This window comes from Ammospiza caudacuta, chromosome 2, assembly GCF_027887145.1.
Source record: "Ammospiza caudacuta isolate bAmmCau1 chromosome 2, bAmmCau1.pri, whole genome shotgun sequence".
NCBI lineage: Eukaryota > Metazoa > Chordata > Aves > Passeriformes > Passerellidae > Ammospiza > Ammospiza caudacuta.
Genome location: NC_080594.1, coordinates 117,806,797 through 117,828,017, shown reverse-complemented (window position 1 = coordinate 117,828,017; position 21,221 = coordinate 117,806,797). Strand labels below are relative to the sequence as shown.

The 21,221-nt window shown below is 40.7% G+C and overlaps 1 protein-coding gene across 2 annotated transcripts in view; it reads right to left on the bottom strand.

Moving 5' to 3' along the window:
- The window catches only part of DSCAM (DS cell adhesion molecule), a 403,090-nt gene that overhangs the window by 125,719 nt on the left and 256,150 nt on the right, over positions 1 to 21,221 (bottom strand). For both annotated transcript variants that reach the window (XM_058825080.1, XM_058825079.1), the window contains exon 10: positions 20,894 to 21,067. In XM_058825080.1, coding sequence (XP_058681063.1) covers positions 20,894 to 21,067 — 174 coding nt within the window. The remainder of the gene's footprint in view (positions 1 to 20,893; positions 21,068 to 21,221) is intronic.

The following is a 21,221-nucleotide window of genomic DNA, read 5'->3' as shown; positions in this document are numbered from 1 at the left end:
CATTTCTCAGAAGGCTTTATTAGCTCAGCATTTAAAAATCAGGCCAACATGCTTTCAACATCTTCAAAATGAAAATTCTGGCAGAAACGGAGAAAAGGAAAAGCTACACAAATTCATGAGAATTCTCAAAACTGACTCTTTTTTCAGCCAAATAATACTGGCAAAATCACCCAAATCCATTCAAGCTAAAACACTCTAAGGGACACGGATTTCCTGGTGGTCATCTGGGAATGCATTTCCAACTTTTTATTCTATGAGGAACGAAGGAATAGTTTTGACAAATGGAATAAAATGCAAAAGGTTATGGTGATGTTGAATCAAAGGTAGAAACTTCCTTTTTCATCATGAAGTAAAGTTATCACTAATTTCTAGTTATCTTGTAGTCAGCTTCTTATTTAATGAACTTCCCCATGGATGAATTATTCTGTTTTTTTGCTAAAAAGAGACAGCTGCAGTGATGGGCAGGATGGTGTTATGTTGTAGATCCACACTGCTCCTCCACTGCAAATAACTGCTCTAACCACCCCCTTCTGTAGCTGTAATTAAAAATTTATCATATTACCTAAGGCCCTGGAAAAAAAATCATCCTGAGATTTAATCTGGAGAAGCTCCTGCATTTCTGCTCTCTTTTAACTGAAGGAAAATCTGTCTGTTGTTTGGAATTTAGCATGAAAAATCCCTCATTGCTGAGGTGCTACACCTTTGTCCCACAGTGTTTCATGGGGAATTCACAGTGGAAAATGCTGGAAAATGATGTGACTTTTAAACTTTCCTTACCAGTAAGATAAATTGAAGTAATAACAGCATCAGCAGGATGCCAAACTAATAACTGGATATGAATGTTCTAAAAAGGAAGATGCTGCCACTGTCAAAGCAGCTGCAACTACAACTCCAAACTGGTGATGCCTCAGGTTTGAGCTTTTCTATTTTTCAGGTTCTGTGCTGCTTTAGTGTGTGGGGCTGGGTTCACATTCAGGGATGCTGAGCTCTGTGCACAGAGCAGGGAGACAAAACAATTCCTGCTCCAGCTGGGCACCAAGGACAAATGAGCCAAATCTCAGCCCAGGAGCACAAACCCCGTGGGCTGGAGAGAGAAAAACAAGCAGGGTGGGACTGCAGGGCTAAAGCTGCAATGGGACAATGAACTGCAAGGTGCAAATGGAGCAGAACTGATCCCAGGGACAGAGCCCGTGCCCGGCCGTGCATTTTGGGGCCATTTTGGTTCATCCTGGGTGCAGCCCTGGCTGGGCTCTGGTGCTGCCCAAGGTGCATCCATGGAGGAGATGCTGTGAATAAATCCCTGCTTTATTCTGGAGCTCTGTTCTAGGTCAGCCTTCCCAAGGCATCACTGGGGCAAACCCAGTGGATTCCCAGCATTTCAAACACTTGTGCCAAGAAAAGAATGATAAAAGGAGATTGTTTCTCCTGCCCAATTTATTGTCTTTTCCTTCTTTTCCCTCCAATAAATGGGTCATTGGTAACATTGAGCAACTTCAGGTCATCCTGTGCACATCAGGTTTTGCTCTCTCAGTTGTAGGAAAAAAAAAAGAGGGATTGTTCAACCAGGCTGCTTTGTCCGAGTTTCCAGCTGCAACAATTGTCTGAAAAAGTTTGTTCCATATTCCTTTAGTATGGAATCGTGCAACTTGAATTATAGAAGTCTATTTTCAGGAGTAACTACTGAGACTCTACTGCATCACAATCAATTAGGTTGGAAAAGACCTCCAGTCAAATCTATAATCTGCTGGTTGCCTTATAAAATACATAAAAATGCATATAAATAAATAAATAAATAAATAAATAAATATGTATATATGTATATAAAAGATATCTCCTCCAGATTAATTGATATGGATTTTAATTTTAAAAAGAAAATTTAAATGGCAAATTCAAGCATCCAAATTTCAGTAACTGAGACATCAAGCAGTCTCCAGTGAGACTGTTGTGATCATGTTTGATAATACATGGTTTAATTACACAAACATTGTTTCCCCACAAGATAAGTTCTTCTTTACTAGAGGGACTACCTGGTGCTCAGGGTTATGAAGTTGGTGAATGATGCTACTCCTATTATTGCCTTATTTTTGAGCACTGGATTAGAAAATAGTAAATGAAATGAAGTCCTTTGGCTAGTCCTTGCTGAATGCCACATTGGATACTCTCATTTTACCCTTTTTCTGTGGCAAAATGAAGAATTTCTACACTGTTACATCTCACCTTCTTTCAGTGTTGTTGTTTTCCTTCGCTTATTTTTAAGTGTTCAAGTGGCTTTGCAGAATTGCTGAACACCCCTGGGTGCAGCTAAAGTCTTCCTAAAAATATGCCCTGATTGTCTGCAGAGTAAATTATTCCTCAGATAATATATGGGGTATATTTTCTGTCTTTTGAGGTAATTTCATAGATTTAAACTCGTACTTCACACAAGTTTTCTGAGGATAACTTGGAAGCATCTTAAAGTGCGTGATTCCTGAAATGCTCCTATATTTGTGCTGTTTAATTGACTCAGTTGCTCTGTATGAGCAGCATTAACAGAGTACCCAGAATTGGTATTAAAAAAGAACCAAAAGCTTGTTAAGAAGCTGAACTCTGGTGAACTGTTAAAAAATTATATATATAGAATATATATATAGAATATATATTATAATATATAAAATTATATATAATATATATAATATGTCTATCTATCTATCTATCTATCTATCTATCTATCTATCTAAATGCAACCAAATCTGCAGCACTGAAGAAAGGAAAAGCTTTCTTAGCCCTCTGTCAGTTAAATACATTTTTTTAATACTACTGCTAACAAATAATAATCCTTTGATTTTCCATCCTGAAGACTGCAAAGTTGCTGGCAGCTCCAGTAACTCTTCCAGTTTCTATTGCCAGCTCTGCCAGTCTCTCATAAATCTCATTGCTCTCTTCCACCTCTGTCTCCAGGCTGTTCCTTGCCTCAGATTTTGCCAGAATAAATTCTGGTAATGTCACAAAACATCCCCCCCTCCTGCCTGAGAAGGCTCCTGTTGTGGTGTTTAATTAGATGGTGTTCTTTGCAGGAATGGAAATTTGAGGCAAAGAGGTGAAGAAAGGGTCACTGGTAATTTATTGTGTGTGCCAGGGCTGAGGGAGCTGGTGACTGCAACACTGTAAACCTGAATAATGACTTGTGGAGGAGCATTGGAAGGTTTGGAACTGCAGGTGAAAAAAGAGAGGAATCTGAATCCTTATCTTAATCTTACTGAATCCTCTCAGGAAGTGGAAAACCAGGTCATCTGTCAAGAATTCCCATGGCATTATTACTGGTAAGGAAAGATGTAATTCAAAAGCAACCTCTGAGATGGTTTTCTCTTGCTCCTTTGGGATCACTTAGAACCACAAAGTCCAAACATGTAAACTAAGATATTACTTTGGAGACTTTCACCTTTAAATTTCTAAAATATTTGCATGCCAGCTCTCTTGGGCTTGATGCAGGAAGGCTGATTGGCTCATGTATACCTTTGATATAAAGGAACATCAGCATCAGGAGCACACAGATTTTGAAATTACCACTGAATGGTTTGGGTTGGAAGGGACCTTAAAGATCATCTCATTCCCACCCCCTGCCATGGGCAGGGACAACTTCAACAATCTCAGTTTGCTCCAAGTCCTGTCCAAACCTGGCCTTGGACACTTCCAGGGTTCCAGGGGCCGCCACAAAACTTCTGGACAACCTTTTCCAGTGTTTCATCACCATCACAGGCAAGAATTTCTACATAAGATCTAATCTAACCCTGACCTCCAGCATTTTGAAGCCATTCCCTGTGTGCTGTCCCTGCATCCCCTGGCAATTGTCTCTCTCCAGCTTTCCTGGGGCTCCTCCAGGCCCTGCAAGGCCACCCTGAGCTCAGCCCAAAGCTTCTCCTGTGCAGGTGAGCAATGCCAGCTGTGCCAGCCTTTCCTGCCAGCAGAGCTGCTCCATCCTCTGCCCATCCTGGAGCCTCCTCTGGGCTCTGCAGCAGCTCCAGCTCCTCCCTGGCTGGGGCAGCTCTGCAGGTGGGAAATCACCTGAGCACAGAGCACAGGGACAGCCTCTTGATGGAGGAGAAATTTTGGGTATCTCCCTTTGTCTGCCTGGTTGCTGATGTCTAATTACTAAATTACTAATTACTGCATGACTAAAGCAGTATTCCTGTTATCATCAGAGCATGTAAAAACAGAATCTTGTGGGTTATAAAAGCTCAGCTCTGGAGATGAGGGTACTGATGGGTCTTTGAGGGAGCTGTTTGCCAGCAGGTCCCACATCACCCTGCAGAGGAGGCAGCCCTGGAGGAGGAAAACTTCTGTCATCTCTGTAACCAGCAGCCTTTGGTGTCATGGGGAGAACTGTTCCACCTTTCTGTGCCTGCAGAACCCCGTGGCTCTGGGCAAGAATTTTGCACAGCTTCTTTCCAGCAGGGGAATAATCTTGTTTTTCAATTTGGTGGTGATAGGAAAACAGGAAAACCCAAAATACACAGCCCAATAAATCTCCACTTGAGTTCAGGAGGAAAAGTGCAGAAGATGGTAATGCTGCCAAAATCCATGGATGGCAAAAGGGGGAGTTCAGTCCTTCTTAGGGAACAGCTCTGCTGTTTGTCAGCAGCAAAACCCACAGGCTGGCCAGGGGCTTGAAAATTTTGCTGCATCATGGAAAGGATGAAAATGAGATTGCTCAAATGAGGCCCCATGACTGATATTCTGTTCCCACAGAGGTCTTGAGCAACTGGCACTGACTTTCACTTGAGCAGGATTTAAGTTGCTAAAATAAGAGTTACACTGGCAAGTTTCTTACAGTCTTATTACCCAATCCTCATACAAGCTAAAAGGGAGGTGCTGAAGGAGAACTTTTGGATCTTAAAAGGACTATTTCCTTTTTGTTTATTTTTAATAAATAAGAGAAAATAAAAATCTCCCAAGGTGCTTAATATTGCCTCTTACTGTGCATATCCTGAATTCATGACTAATGCACTTTAATTCAGTCACAGGATCTGCTTTAAACAGTTCAGTGCTGCATTATGTGCTGCACTCGAGATGTTCAAGATCTTAATTATTTGTTCTGTTCACTATCCCTCACCCAAGAGCTAATGACAAATTCTGTCGTGATGGTATTTTTTATGATACACATAGCTGTGACACATGATAATTTCACAATCATTTCGAGACACCATGTGGTTTCTTTTGACATTTTGTGACAGGCTGTGTTATCAAGCACAATTGTTTGCACAGGAAACAACTGTAGCACGTGGTCCTTGGGACATTATGTTATCTCCTGATAATGATGTCATTAACATGTGTATACTATAATTAATGACTACAAGAGCGATTCATTTGAGTAAGGCTTATGAATCCATTTCATCTAAAAAGGGAAAGAAAACCTATAATCATTTGGGCTCAGATCCTGAAAGCTACTTACTTGCAACCTGCTGCAGCTACGCTGGGTGACCCGTTAATTGAGGCATATTAACCAAGAAGCATTTATTTCTCAGTTATATTACAGAAGCTTAGATTAGAATCATTATCATAATGATTGTTCTAATAGAGATCAGTGAGGGAAACAGGAACCTAGCAGTGCTCCAAACCCCTTTGTCACCCCATCTCCTACCAAGGGGAGCCAGGAAACAATTACAGTTCATCAGTGTGCACGGTGAAATAATGAAGCTGGAGACGTGGAGAGCAAACCTGCTGCAGCTCAGGCTGTCCCCTCCTGCTCCTGCAGCCCCAAGACAGAAAACACTCTCCTCACATCCTTGTCTGCATGGAAAGCAGCCTGTCACAAAGGCAGTTCAGACATGGGAAGCATTTTTATGTAAGAAACACAGAATTACACAGTGGTTTTGTTGGAAAGGACCTTAAAGATCATCCAGTGCCATGGGCAGGGACACCTTCCACTGTCCCAAGGTGTTCCAAGCCCCAATGTCCAACCTAGCTTGGACACTGCCAGAGATGGGACAGCTTCTCTGGGCATCCTGTGTCAGGGCCTCACCAACCTCACAGTAAAAAATTTCTTTCTGAATTATTTTTCTTTCTAACCTATTTTCCCTATTCTGAATTCATTCCCCCTTGTTTTGTCACTCCACTTCCTGATGAATTGTCCCTCTCTGGCTTCCTCTTAGGTTTTTGCCATCATAATTTTGCCAATATATTTGATGGTTCAATGTCTTGATGTAAGTCCTGCCATGGTTTAGTTGTAATGTCACCACAAACTCAATTCTGCTTCTCATTGCTTAGAGCTTCCCAAGAAAATAAGATATATTCAGACTGCCAAAATTTGCTTTCAAGCCTGATAATCCACCCTTCTCCCTTAAAGCTACACAAATTTCACATAGATATTTTTGTGGTTTTTGGATTTTCAGAAGGTTCTATTTGGACATGCAAAATATTTTCATGGAGATGTTTGCATGCAGGAGCAGCCACACAAAAATAGCTGTGGGTGAATGAAATTTCCAATGAAAATCCTCAGGAAAGCTGCCTAACAATGTGTCTGCAGAAATTATGAGACTGGATCCCTGGAAAGACGTTTAAGAATTGTGCAGAAAAGCTACAAGTGGTGAAAGCTGGATCATGCTGGATCCTCCAGAAAGATTTAAAAAGAGCAGCAGGGATCCAGGGAACCATGAGCTGAGCTGCTCCTCCCAAAGCTGAAATTCTGAATGGGGCTCAAAGATGCACAGAGCTCTATCTGGGCTTTTCCAGAAGAGAGGTGATAGTGGGATGTTTTCCTGCAAAACAGAACCATCAAAGGGTTTTTTTTTGAGAGATGCTGCTGCATTCTGTTGGCTCCTTCTCTCTTTTATGGTCAGCAGTCCAGAGGACACAGCACATCCCTCCTGTCCAGGTGTTTCAGAACCATGCAAAGTCAATTTTTGTGACTTTAACTGCCTTTTACATGTAATTGTCATGGAGTGACCATATGGATTATGAGTGTATGCACAAATAATTATTTATATGCACTATTAACTTTGCTCTGGGGCTTGAAACACTAAACGTGTGTACTTAGGGGCCCTTCTTACATTTTATCCCAGAATAATCATCACTGGATTTATTTCAGTGTGCACTAGATTTTTTTTTAGTTAAAGTAAATAAAACAACAATGTGTATTTTCATGGTGTAAGCTACAAAATATTTTAAAAGTCAAGAAATGCAAAGTCAGATTTTCAGGAATGGTAAATTAGAGCAATAATTTCAAGAATAGTAAATTGGAGCAATGTTAACAACAGCCAATGTAAGAGACATAACAAAGGAGTTAACACACAGAAATTATTCTCCCTGCCTTAAAAATATGGGTTTTTTTCTGTATTTGTACATGCATGTTCCATAATGTACTCTTGTATGTGATTAAAATAAAAATAAGCAAAGTATGATTATTCCTCCCAAAGATCCTGATTCATAACTAAATGTGCTTTTTCTTCCATGTGAAAATAAGAACTGGAAAACATAATCTTGGTCTACAGGAACCTTATATGAATCAATGTCTACAATTCAGATATTATTTAATTTTTAATTGCATTGGTTTTGTAATTGTTGATTATAACATCCTTTATAACAACATCTGAAAAGGGAAGGGAAGGGAAGGGAAGGGAAGGGAAGGGAAGGGAAGGGAAGGGAAGGGAAGGGAAGGGAAGGGAAGGGAAGGGAAGGGAAGGGAAGGGAAGGGAAGGGATTGAATGTGTAAAATTTGATTTAAGGCAAATAGACAGTTTTCTTCCCCTGGTTCATTATTTCCATAATGACAAATGCATTCGTTTGGGGATCCAGTGGTCCTTGGGGGAAAAATATCCACTTGTTTTATGGGGAGAGACAAAAAAAGGTACAGATACCCCCAACTCAAACCAGTTGGATGGTTGATAACACTTGATGTGTTCTGATTTCCCCTTTCCTGGGTATGAAAGCAATTGATGCTCGTGTGAGAGTGCAGCTCCTCAAGGTCACTCCCATTTCAGCATCTTTGAAATGCTCCCCTGGGTTAGTTTACATCACTCTGCACGAGAGATAGGCTGACACACTGAGCTGCCTTGGTATCAGCAAGCTGGGAGTGTGTGACAGATCCCTTAAAAGCACTTAAACTCATGTGCATTCCAAGCTAAAATATCCCTGGATGGCCCCAATTTAAACCCCTGGTCCTTCCAAGCTCCTGCATTTCACAGATTCAGCTCACTCAGACTGAAGAGCTGAAGCAAAATTTTCTTCGGGCTTATGTTTGGGCTTCATCTGTCTGTTTTCTTGCCTCTTGGAAGCAATTGTAATTATGCTGCAAAAAGTCAATGCTTGCTCCAGTGTCCGTGTGAGAGGTTTATAGTTATACAGCTAAGTCATTATGCCATTGGAATAAACTGGAATAATCAGCAAAGGAAATAAAAATCTTGGATTTGGACAAGATCTAAGGAACTTCTAGGGAAAAGCAGCAGACTGAATGTGTATATTTATATTTAAAAGCACATTTGTATCATCTGAAGAGCTTGCTGGGTGTCAACAAGTCCATGGTAACTGCCCAAGTCTACAAGCCTACCCCACAGCAAATAAGAGGAAATTCAACCTCTCTAATTGTCTTTAATTACTCTGCCTATGCCCATGCTCAGCAGACACTGGGACACCCAGCAGCTGCCAAGCCACTTCTTTGTACATTTGAGCCCCTTCATTCAGAAGAGAGACTGATTTATTCTGCTCCTGGGCCTTGACAGGTGAAATAAGCAGATAAAAAAGGGGTAAAAGCAGATCACAGCCAAGGAAAAAGCCATCCTATCAAAGCTAAATAGTGCTTGTGCCAGCCTTCTCCTCCTGGCCAGCTTGTTCTCGCCTTTCTCAGTTTTTCAATACTTCTTTAACCTTTTCTGGGAGGTCTTCCACACTGAAAGGTTTAAGAGCCCAAAGGGAGAGAGTTAACACCTCTGGGCAATGCATTATTTCCATTATATATGCAAATAAAACTCACAAGTCCTCATTCACAGATGTCTCTCCACTGGGGAGTTCCCTGAAATAGGACTGGGAATGCTACAGGAAATCAGCAAAAACTCCTGAGGGCATCCAGGGATTACTGTGCTCTCCTGTAAAGGTTTTCCTCACTGTTTAGGTGCATTCCTATTTTCCTTAAAAGCCTGGCACTTCATTTAGCCCTTATTTAAATCTCATACCTGGGCATTTAGCAAGTGGTAATTGGATTTTACACAACAATATGCAACCACTTATGGAAAGTCTGTTCTCCCTTATTTCAGCTCGGCAAGTCACCACTTAAGAATCTGATAGCAGGAGATTTGCCTTGCTCAGAGCGTGGGTTTATGGCTGTAAGTGCATGGCAAGGAGCCAGCTCCTTCCTGTTGTAAATGCAACATTTAGGTTGCATTGCAAAGGAAGACAAAAATACAGCAGAGTGCTGCTTTCTTGCAGAGCACTTACAGTAATAGGCACTTATTTTAAAAGCCAGTTTTGAGATAAGACTGCAGAAGTGAGATCCTGCTGCACTAGTGTGTGTGTACCTGTGGGCAATTACCCAAATCAATGGCTAGTAATTAATAGCCAGGAAAAAATAATCATCTAACAGATGCTCCTGCTACTGCTCTGAGGATTTGCAGCAAAATGGACTTATGCAATAGCTCTATTTTCTGTCTCTTTCTGATTTTGGGATCACAAGTTTATACCATCTCACTTTCAGAAATTGCATTAGATCCTTTGGAACCTTTGCCCTTTGCAAGGAAAGAAATGGAAGCAAGAGAACAGGATTGTTTCTCAGGCACTTATTTATCAATATGGCCAGTCTGTTGGTAGAAAAACGTTCCTGTTAGGTCACTGATGATGTGATTTTAGAGTTTATTTTAACTAATCTGAGAAAAGTTCAGGATGGGGAAACAGAACAGAGAGAACTTGCAGTGCTGACTGAAAGCCAGGCCATTGGCATTGCTGCTTTACCATTCATTCCCAAAGGATTACAATATTTGCTGAAGGATTTTTTTCTTAAAAGTTTAAGCCAAATTTGAAGACAACAAGAACAAAACCCCCAAATCTCAACCAAATCTAATCAGCATATGTTTAATTTCATAAATAGCCATCCTCTATGCTAAGCATCCTTCAGCACATCACTAATTATATGAAAGACAACTGTGGCCACACTACCTCTATGAATCAGGGCTCTGATGAAAAAATCACTGTAGGAGCATAATATTTAAGATCTTTTTTTTGGGTTGATCTGATTTTGGGGATTAAATTTCACCAAATCACCCACAGAATCCAAACCTTTGGGTTTTTTCTGTTGTGAGTGGCCACACATTCATGCATATGGGCACAGAAATATTGGTAATTGAGGCCTTTAATTTCCATAGATCAAACACAGCAAGAGATCTTTTACAGCCTAATAGCATTTTTTGCAAAACGATGGGTAGGAAATCTCACCAGAAGTTTAATTTGTAAAAGGAGGGAGTTTAAATGTCATTGCCAATCCCTGCACACCCTGGGCTGCTCCCACCATCACCTGAGAACACATCAGCTTATTGTCCTAGGGGGACTTCACAATGCTTGTATCCCCATTTGTCTGTTTTATTATTTAATATTGTTCTCTTTTTCTGTACTAGTGAATGCTTTGCCTGATAAATAAACAGGGTTTTTCCTCTTTTCTCCAAGGAAATGTTTTCCCAAACCAGCTGGGGGAGGGTTCTCTTGAATCTGCTCCCTAGAGGAACCCCTTTAGAAGTTTTCTCCCAAATTTTCCCTAAACCAGGACATTTGTACAAGGGAATTTTAGAGGGAAAACCTCTTTCACAAGTCAAGAATGGTGGTTGGAGCTGTAATATTTATTCCCTCCCTGAAAGATAATTTCTACTTTCTGAATTTGGTGCTATGCTCACCTATGTCCATAAAATTACAAAACATTGCTTTCTCAGGGCAGGAATTTGTCCTGGTGGAAGCTAAACACCAAATAATTGATGACAGAGAATCTAAATTTATTGTCACAAAGACAAATAACTGCCCGGACAACACAGTTCCTACATGATCAAATATTCCAACTCAGAATTGGAAAAGAAAACAAAAATTGGATGTAAGAATAATTATCCTTTGGCCTAATGGAGACAGTTACAAAAAAAATGGATGGGGTTAGATTAATCATGAGTAATTAGGCCAACAGTGAGAGCTCATTCTTTCATTATCTCCTGGTTTGACAGACCAAATCGATTCATTCCTCAGCCCTGCAGGATTCTAATAAGATTTATCTAAAAATGGAGCTGTGCTTCTTTAGTTATCTGTACTGTGAGGACACTCAGAAATCAATTGCTATGGCCATAAGTGGACAATTCTTTTTTTTTTTTTTTTCAAGAAAGATAAAGCAGCATATTCACATTTGTTAAAGTATCTCATACCCTACAAATATTTGGATGTGCAGTGGGGATGGGAGCTGATGCACTGAGCAAATCCCAATGGTCAGGGAAGTGATGGGGTGAAGGAAACATTTCTCATCAAGAAAATAGATTGCTGAAGGAAAATCTGCATTTGCAAATCCTTTCTTCTGATTGTACCTGATGTGCAAAGGTTTAATTTAATTTTTTTTTTTAATTTTTTGTTTATGTTGATTATCACAGACTCTACACACTATTCTCACACTGAGCACTGCTGTAGGATTTTCACAGAGGAATGTGAACAAAACCACCACACAATTTTTGAAAATCTATTTTGAAGATGAAAAGAAAGTACTACCAAAAAAAAAAAAAAAGGCTCTTTATGTTTGAAGGCAAAATTGCTGTCCTTAAAAAAACCTTTGAGTTGCATTGATGCAAGCAGCTGTAAAAGATCATCTTTGTTTGACAGTGGCATGTGATACTATTTTTTTAAAGAAATAAACTCTTATCCAAAGCATAAAATATTTGCATATAAACTACCTTTTTTACAGTTTTCTTTTGCTGCAGGAGAATTTATACAGAAAAATACAACTGACTTTGTATCTGTGTCACTTGATACTCAAATGTAGTTTATATCCTACATATTTCTTCAGATACTGTGAAATAATTTTTACTATTTTTGTTATAACTCAGTTTATGTTTTCCTTCTTCAAATGAAAGATAAGGATAAACAATATTATTAAATAAATAAAAAATGAAAAACTAGAAAGAATTATGATGCAGGCCCTATGACAGCATTCATTCATTTAAAAAAGAGTGAATAAACTTTTGAAATATAAGCTTTTTACTAAAAAAGACAGTGGCTAAGTCATTCAAAATACAGAAGAAGCTGATATTTAAAAAGAAATATAATTTAAGACTGCATTCTATTTTGGCTGTTCAGAGAGCATTCTCTAGATCCTAAAATGATATAAAATAATAATGGGGAGTTCTGAGGCTTTGTCCTGCTGGAACAGGGTTACTTTCTAAATGAGATGTAGCTTAAAGCTGGCAAGAGTGACACAGACAAAAAGAGATGAGGGAAAAAGGAAAGGAAAAAGAAAAAAAGGAAAAGGAGAAGGAAAAGGAAAAGGAAAAGGAAAAGGAAAAGGAAAAGGAAAAGGAAAAGGAAAAGGAAAAGGAAAAGGAAAAGGAAAAGGAAAAGGAAAAGGAAAAGGAAAAAGGACAGTACTATAAGAGCTACTTTTTCTGAAGTGGAAATAGTCATGTGTACTTAGCCACTAAATTAATTTACATCCCACTATTGCTTTACAGTGCTCTCTTGATTTAAGTTCATTTAATCTTTGTTATCCAGACATAGACCCAACTTTTGATGACATAGCAAATATAAAATAAGCTGCAATAGATCCTGCATTCACTTCCTCCCCCAGAAGCCAAGATTAAACCCATCAAACACACTGCAAACAGCTCCCTCCACACAAATGAAACTAATGCATTCACAGCAGCATTTGGATTTTAAAATATTGTTCAGAAAAATTAGTAGGTTCCATAGCATTAAAATCCAAGTAAATGTAGAGATCTAAGCATTAAATAAAGGTATATATTCAAGAAAAATCAAGACTGTAAACCTATATCCATGCTGCATTTGAAACCCATTCAATTCACATAAACAGTAAACATCAACACTCATTTGTGGCCATGGTTAGTGATTAGTCATTACTCCTGTACGACAAGAATTGAAGGAAAAAATAAATAACTTATCAAAGCACTGTCCTAACACTATTTGTATTCGGCCTGTTTTGTGTGGCAGACTTTGAGATACAGAACCACTTTGTAATTTTAAGGAAACACCAGAAATAAATACATTTGATAATTTTTTTTTTCTATAAGAGTGGTGTGTTCTGACACGGATTTCTAGGCTAAATGTCCAAATGCAATTCCTGTGTTCTCCTCAGCACAGCAGGGCCAGGAGCTCCTGGAGCTGAGCAAGGGCCTGGAGCAGCTCCGTGCCCAGGAAAGGCTGAGGGAGCTGGGGCTGCTCAGCCTGGAGAGGAGCCCCAGGGAGAGAGAGGGGCTGAGCCCTGCCTGGGCCTGCCTGGCCCTGTGTCTGTCCCTGTGTCTGTCCCTGTGTTGTCCCTCTGTCTGTCCCTGTGTCTGTCCCTGTGTCTGTCCCTGTGTCTGTCCCTGTGTCCATCCCTGTGTCTGTCCCTGTGTCTGTCCCTGTGTTGTCCCTGTGTCTGTCCCTGTGTTGTCCCTGTATCTGTCCTTGGCTGTCCCTGTGTCTGTCCCTGTGTCCGTCCCTGTGTCCGTCCCTGTTTCCATCCCTGTGTCTGTCCCTGTGTCTGTCCCTGTGTCCATCCCTGTGTCTGTCCCTGGCTGTCCCTGTATCTGTCCCTGTGTCTGTCCCTGTGTCCATCCCTGTGTCCATCCCTGTGTCTGTCCCTGTGTCTGTCCCTGGCTGTCCCTGTGTCTGTCCCTGTGTGCAGAGCTCAGAGCAGGCCCAGGCTCTGCTCCAGGCCCAGCAATGGCCCCAGAGCCACGGGCAGGGCCTGAGCCCAGCAATTCCCCTCACAGGAGGCACAACTTCTGCCCTGGGCAGAAGAATTGTGAACAAGGCTCACGGAAAAGGCCTGAAGCTGAACCAGGGGAGGTTCAGGATGGAGATCAGGCAAAGGTTCTTCCCCCAGAGGGAGCTGGGGCACTGAAGAGGCTCCCTAGGGCAGTGGTCATGGCCCCAATGCTGCCAAGAAGCTCAAGAAGATTTTGGACAACGCTCTCAAGCACCTGGTGTGACTCTTGGGCTGTCCTGTGCAGGGCCAGGGGTTGCACTGGAGGATCCTTGTGGATCCCTTCCCTTGTGATTCTATGATTCTAAACCACCAGTAAGAATAATTCCCAGAATATTTCCTCCCAGTTTAGAACATTTTGGGATTATGGTTTATTGCCTTTGAGCAATAAGGTTTGAAGAATCATGCCAAATACAATATACTGACATTTGTACTTTCTCAGTGATGGTTGTTATGAACGGATTATCTGTCTAGCTGGTATCAATCCCTGCAACTCCACCATCTCAGCTGAAGGAGTAGATCAGATATTATTTTCAAGTCTTGTTTCAGCAGTGTTCAGAGACAGAGGAGCTGCAGCCCTTGATCTGACATTATCTCTGTAGCACAGAGTTTTCAGACCACAGCTGGCCAAACCTGGACACAGAATTCACTGCAATCTGAGAGCTAGATAACACCTTTCAATTAAGTGATAATTTAACAGGACATAAGAAATATTAGATAATTCAACAAGACATAAGAAATATTGAGGAAGGAGAATTTGCTAAAATATTTGTGTTTTTTATAGTACTAATCTGTTCAAGGAAGGAAAAAAATAAAACAGCAGCTTCTGAATCCCATCCCTCAAAAGGCTTTTGAAAAACCATGAAAATGTGAATGCGTTTGAAAAACTAAATTGTCACAATTTTCTTGGACTGATTATTTTTCAGGATAGCCTCAATAGTCTGTATCCAGTATGAAAATTTCCCTAGAAAGAAAATTTCTGGAAATAAGCTTCACCCATGCTCCCTTCTGAATGTTGCCATTTGGGCATCAAAAAGCTGAGAGAGACAGCTATTTTGGGAAAAAAAAAAAGAAAAAAAAGGGGCAAGAAATATGATACTGTTGATACAGCAGAGTCTGTGTGCACTTTGTGGGAGAAAAATATGCTTTACCTTTCTGCTGGAAACATTTCTGTGCAACCAGCCTTGAAGAACAGAAAAAGGGCTGCTATAATGTTCAAAAAATATTTATTAAAAAAAGAAAAGAACAAGAAAGAGAGACAGGTTCTTACCTCTCTTCTTCTCCTTAAATGAGAGCATTGCAAAGATTTGCATACAAGCCCACTTGAGTATTTGTGCTGCAGCACATCTGGCAATTATCTTACAAGAGAATTGCCACGGGCTTGGCATTACCGCAAGGAGCAGGGAGCGTTTGAAGGCACGGAAGAAAAGGGATATTCCAGCCTTCTACCAGTTACCTTGAACATACTTCATGTTTAATTTCCCTCTGTTGCCAGAGGCACTGTGTTGTTATGACAGCTGATCTGCCATGGAATAGCTGTAAAGGAAAATCAACAAAGGATCGCTCCAGCGATTCTCGGCGCAATTTATCGGCGCTCGTGTCTGGCGGCTGCTGCCGCCTGTCGGGGTAATGACACATGATGGGTGATTAAAGTGCAAGTCCCTAAATCAAAGCTGTGCCAGCACTTTGAAGAGGCAGAAAGCAGCATTTAGACCCCTGTTCCTTTCTGGTTGTGGGAGGACCTCGTTAGGGAAAGAAATGGGCTGTTTTGTTAACAAGAGAGAGCGCCTGCATCAAGGGAGATCTCACCCAAGATTCACTCGCGGCGTCTTTTGGACTGTGCATTTCATGAAAATTAACAAATAAAGTAATGAAAAGAAACAATTAGAGTCATAAGAATAAACAATTAGAGTAATAGAATCATGGAACAGTTTGGGTTGGAATGGACCTTAAAGATCATCGAGTTCCAACCGCCCTGCTATGGGCAGGAACACAAAATTAAGAAATAAAGGGTCTGAAGTTCATCACCGCTGACTTGGAGTTGGACAGTTCATTCACAACCTCATGTATAACACAGTTTATACCTTTGATTGCCAAGAAAGTGATGGTAAAAGAGGGAGAGAGCTGCCTGTCATGAGGGCAAGGGCAAAGATGGGCAAGAGCAGCTCACCAGCTCAGCAGGACTGATTTGGGCATGAGAGTAGCTCATGCAATTCAAGGAAGAGTAGCTTGCAATTCAAGGAAATTATTTTTTGTTTTCTTTGCCTTTGCCCCACTCTTTCATTCTCAGGACACGTGCAAGCCATCTAGCTAGAGATTTTTACCAATTTTGGCTAAATTTGTCCATTTCACGAAAGTGTACCCTACTTGAGATAACTGCAAAATAAGGATGAAGGGTCAAACAAATGAAAAAGCCTTTAAAAAAAAAAAAGATGGCAGAATGTCAGAAGAAGAAAACAGTAAATCAGGGCGCACAAAAAGAGAAGGGAGCTTTTGTCTTGTTTTGTCTTTCCACAGAAAATAGTATTTACAGACCATGGGACTGTGAGAAAAACGGAGCAAAGAAAGATTAAGAAATATCAATATAACTGGGCTCAGGTGAATTTGACATAGCATTATTACTGTTCTTATTATAAGTGTTTTTGGAGGTATTAGAGACAGTGATTTTAAGCTTTCTTTACCACATATCATGGATAATCTATCTTTGCAAATGTAGAGCAGGCAATGCCACCCTTACTGACACCGTGTGGGATACATGCATTTTAATGAGAAATTGGCTTTTTATACACAAACAAAAGTAGCAGTTGGGCTGATCTCCACATTCCTGTGCTCTCAGCAAGGAATTATTTTCCCAAAGACTAAAATGAGCATTTAGAAGCACCCTGGTGAGCAGAGCACAGTGAGTTCTCCATCACAGCTTGCTGGCTTTGCTGCTGGTGTCACAGCAGAGCAAACTCACTTGCCTGGTCACATGGAAATTGTCCCTTTATCCTGCCTGGATAAAGCTTCACAGGCAGAGCTTTCCATCCATCTCAATAAACAAATGCTGCAGTGCTTCAGCCATATGGTGGAACAACTGTTAGCTTGCAGAGGAGAAAAGAGCTCCACCATTCAGTCTCCATCCATAAGGATCTTCTGGGTTTATTTGTGGCTTTTTTTGTTATATTTTATTTCTTTTGCAGTAGCGTGTGTGATTGAGGTCTCTTTGCTCCATGAGTTGTCTGAAGATGGTGAGGAACAAATGTGGCCTGGAAGAGGTCGTGGTCAACATGGGCAAACAGCAGTGTAAGAGAAGCAGGGCCAGCAGAAACCTGACAAGATGCAGGAACAGCCTCCACATTTTACCAGTTTTACCAGGCTGCCTTTGCCCACCAGCCTCTTTTCTTATTCCATCAGCTCTTGTCATAGGCAACAATTTTTAAAGTTGTTTTTTTTATTCAGAAAAAAGTTGAAGTGGTGAAACTTGGCATTGAGAGAATTAGCTGGGATTAGCATGTTCCTGCTGGAAGGAGCTGTGGATCTGACTGACAGCTTTAGGTTTATGTATTAAACACATATAATGCCAATAGCTAAGCTTATTTGAAGGGAAAGTGAATGAAGCAATTCTGTTTTCTTGGCAGACAGGATTTGTTGGAAATGTTTTGATGATCAGATTAAAACTTGTGAGGCTCCACACTGTCACAAAAAGAAGTGATAGATTTAAGAAGGGGCAGGGCTAATGTGGTTGCCTCCAACAGATTATTTACACAGGAACATGCATGCCTTAATGCAAGCTTGCTTTTCAGGAGGCAATTTTTTCAGGATACCATTCTATCACATTATATACAGCCCCTAAAGTGGAATTAGGAAGTGTGACATTTATTCAGATGAAGGCAGGCAGTCTGTTTTAAGCAGTCATCTCTTCCCCTGTGACTCCCAGGCAACCTTTAAATAATTTTAGTTCTTCCCTTCATGTTAAAGGCTCATTATCCTTTATAGAAATTCCTCAGAAGTCTTCTCATCCCAAGCACCAGGAGTCATTTCTCAAGACAGCACTAGATGCCTTGTTCCAGATCTCTCATAACTTTCTAATATTGTGTGTCTTAGTGAATATGGAATTTGGGAACTACTAATCCTTGAATCACAAGAAGAGAAAAATTCACTGGTCATGATTTTTTATGTCCATTCCTTGAAAAGAAAGGGAGCAGGATAATAGCTGCTAAATGAAAATTTTCTGCCCCGTGGTTCCTGATTCAGCATTGATGCTGGCAGCTTGCTCTTTTCTTTTCTTTTCTGATGGTATTCCTGAAGCCTCTTTCTTTCTTTTTTTTTTTTTTTAATTTTCTTTTCCTGTTTCTTTGCACTCCCTTCTCATGCGATCTCCCTTCAACTAAGAATTTGGATCAGCTCCTCTGACACAAAGATGTCGCTCAAAAAACAAACACTGAGGCACTAAATAAATGAATATTTGGAATTGTTACAATTTCTCTCTTAGCACTGACAGTTATGTTAAGCAAGCCAAGCTGGTTTATAGTTTGACATAGGTTTTTACTAGGAAAAAATCCATCCATTTTGAAGGTAGCAAGTAATGAAAATAGATTAAATCAATTTTCATCCTGCCCAGTCCTGAACTACTGAAACAAAAAAACTCGTACTCTCTTTTGACAACAAAGGTCAACATCTTTTTTGTTTAGATACAGGTGACAATGGAAATTCTGGAGGAGTAAAGCATCAGCTCATTCAAGAGATTTTTTAATAAGATCTGTGAAAGGTAAGACTTTATCCAGCATAGTTACTTACAGAGTACGTAAAAACTTTATCACACAAGGAGGAGAAGAATCTCCTGCGCACAAGTGGGTTTATTTCCAAGTTCAGTGATGCCATCGGTGGTTAGCACCTGCCTGCATGAGGTATTTGTGCCACAAGGAACAAGAAGTGAAGGAATTAAATGTAGAGGGACTGCTGCCATGTTTTTTTCTTTCTGAGGGCCAGTCTAATTTCATGATCAGTGACCAAAGCCATCTAAGCCACTCTGCTTTTTCTATCAAATGTGAGCTACTGCTCTTGGATTACTCATAAATAGACTGAAGGAAGGTGGGAAGGCAATTTGTCACAAGGAAGCCACAAAAATACGCATCAGTGCTAACCCTTGTTTATGTTTTGGAAGCTGTTTCTTACTTACCAACTCTGTCACCCAGAAACAACTGCATGGGCCAGGTCTCACCCTCCACCTCTGCCTAAAGAAGGCATTTAGGGTGACCTTGTGGAGAAGGATCAACTAATCAAGAATACCTTCAGGAGTTTCCTGAAGGAAGACCAATGTTTTTATCTAGAGGAGGGCTAAACTTGAGGCCCAGGGTCCAGGAACAGGATCCACATAGAAAAAGGAAACAGTGAATGACAAGAGAGATGAAAGGCAAATCCAAGCCCTCATTTTGGAGTCAGTCCGCCTGACCAAGTGCAAATATTATGAGCCACAACCACACCACCAGAACAGGGGATCCATCCATAATGCAGCTCATTTCACCAGAGCATCTTGTCCTTAAGGAGTGTTTGATGGAAGCTCAGGCTCTGCCCCTTCCATGCACACCCCAGCACCCTCCCAGTGCTCTGGAGTGGACTGGTGTCAGTGTGGGTGCGTGAGGGGCACAGGCTGCTCCCTGCTATCTCAGAGCCAGAGGGGTTTTCATTAGATTCAAACAGCAGCTGCCTCCCCAGGGAAGCTCCTGCTCTTATTTGATAAGGGATGCTCTTTTATCACACATGAAACTGCATGCAGTGATCAGACAGGCAGCGTGCATGGCTGCCAAGCAGAGGGAAGCTGGCTCTGGTAGAATATTACAGCAGTGCCTCGCTCCTGCGAGGGAAGATTGGCCCAAAAATGGCCAGTTCTGCAAACCACAGAAGCTGGAACTTCTACCAGCCCACAGAAAAAATGTCCAATTAATATATTTGGTGGAGGGGTCATCGTGTTGTTTTTTAGAAGATAGAATCACTATTTTAAATTAGAGTCAAATGTTTGACACTCTTAAATTAACTTAGTTATTAATTCTCAGCAGCAAACAACACCCCTCAACCTAAACATTAATGGTCCAAAGTGCACTCTCCAATAGAGAATAAATTCTATTTTTCTACCTTTCTGGAAAAAAAATCTTTTTACTTTCAAGGGCAAAACTTTTTCAAGGTAATTGGCATCCCAGAACTTCAAAGTATTCTGTAAATCTTCAAAAACCTTTCAAAACATGAAAGTACATAGTGTGGTCACCTCCTCCAGTACTGGTCTGACAGGTCATCCAGGCACATTTGGCATGCTGATGTGTCAATAGTCTCTTTTATTCTCTAGTGAGAGAAATTATATTATCTCTACATGATTTTTCCCATTATACTTCCTCTATTTGCTAAACTGTGTTTATGTTTCAAGGAATTATAGCTAATATGAACTTGAAAACTGGACTGCTTTTGTCTCTTGAGCCTGAAAAGTACAGCAATTAAAAACCTGTGCAATTAGAAGGATTTTCCAAAAATTACCTGGCTAAGGCAAGATAACTACTATGGCTGTATCTATAAAATCTTAGAGTATGCTGTAATATCTTGTGATATCTACCTATAGTAATTGCACATATAGTTTCCATCTATGACACATTGAGAATTGGTAAAGTATCTTTTGAAGCCACATTTCCTTCAGCTTCTGAGATTTATGACAATTGCTGTGGGGATTTCTCCTTTGCTATTTTTTTTTCGGTACTCCTGAACAACTTTCTTATTTTCCCTTCATGACTCACGGATAGCATTCAGACCTGCTACAAATTTGCTTTTCTTCCTCTACCTAACAAAGGTTTTTATTAACCATCCTAACTTCCACAAGCAGCTGAAAGCCAACATTAAATCAAAAACCAACAAATCCAACCTCTCCCCTCCCAACCCCATTCCCTTCCCTCCACGCTACGGATGCAGTAAAGCCTTTTTTCACTCAATGGCAATATCTGGATCACAGAGAAGCGTTTCAGTTCTTACTTTTAACAGTGAGGTACATGGACTTGCTGACGTCTGCTCCCACATCATTGCTGACCTTGCAGAGGTAGTATCCACTGTCTTCTTCCAGCACATGTTTGATCAGCAAGGAGCCGTTTGTGAGCAGCTGGATGCGGCCGTTCAGCGCGATCGGCTGGAACTGGGGAACCCCGGCACCTGCAGCAAGGAACCCGAGCAGAAAGGTTAAAAAGCATCTCATGGTTTTGTTTTTAACAAGGCACAAGATGCAGCTTCCTGTTCTTAGAGGCTCAGGGCAATGAAAATGGCTTTTGATATCATCAGAATGACAGGATTGTTTGTTATTGTCTTA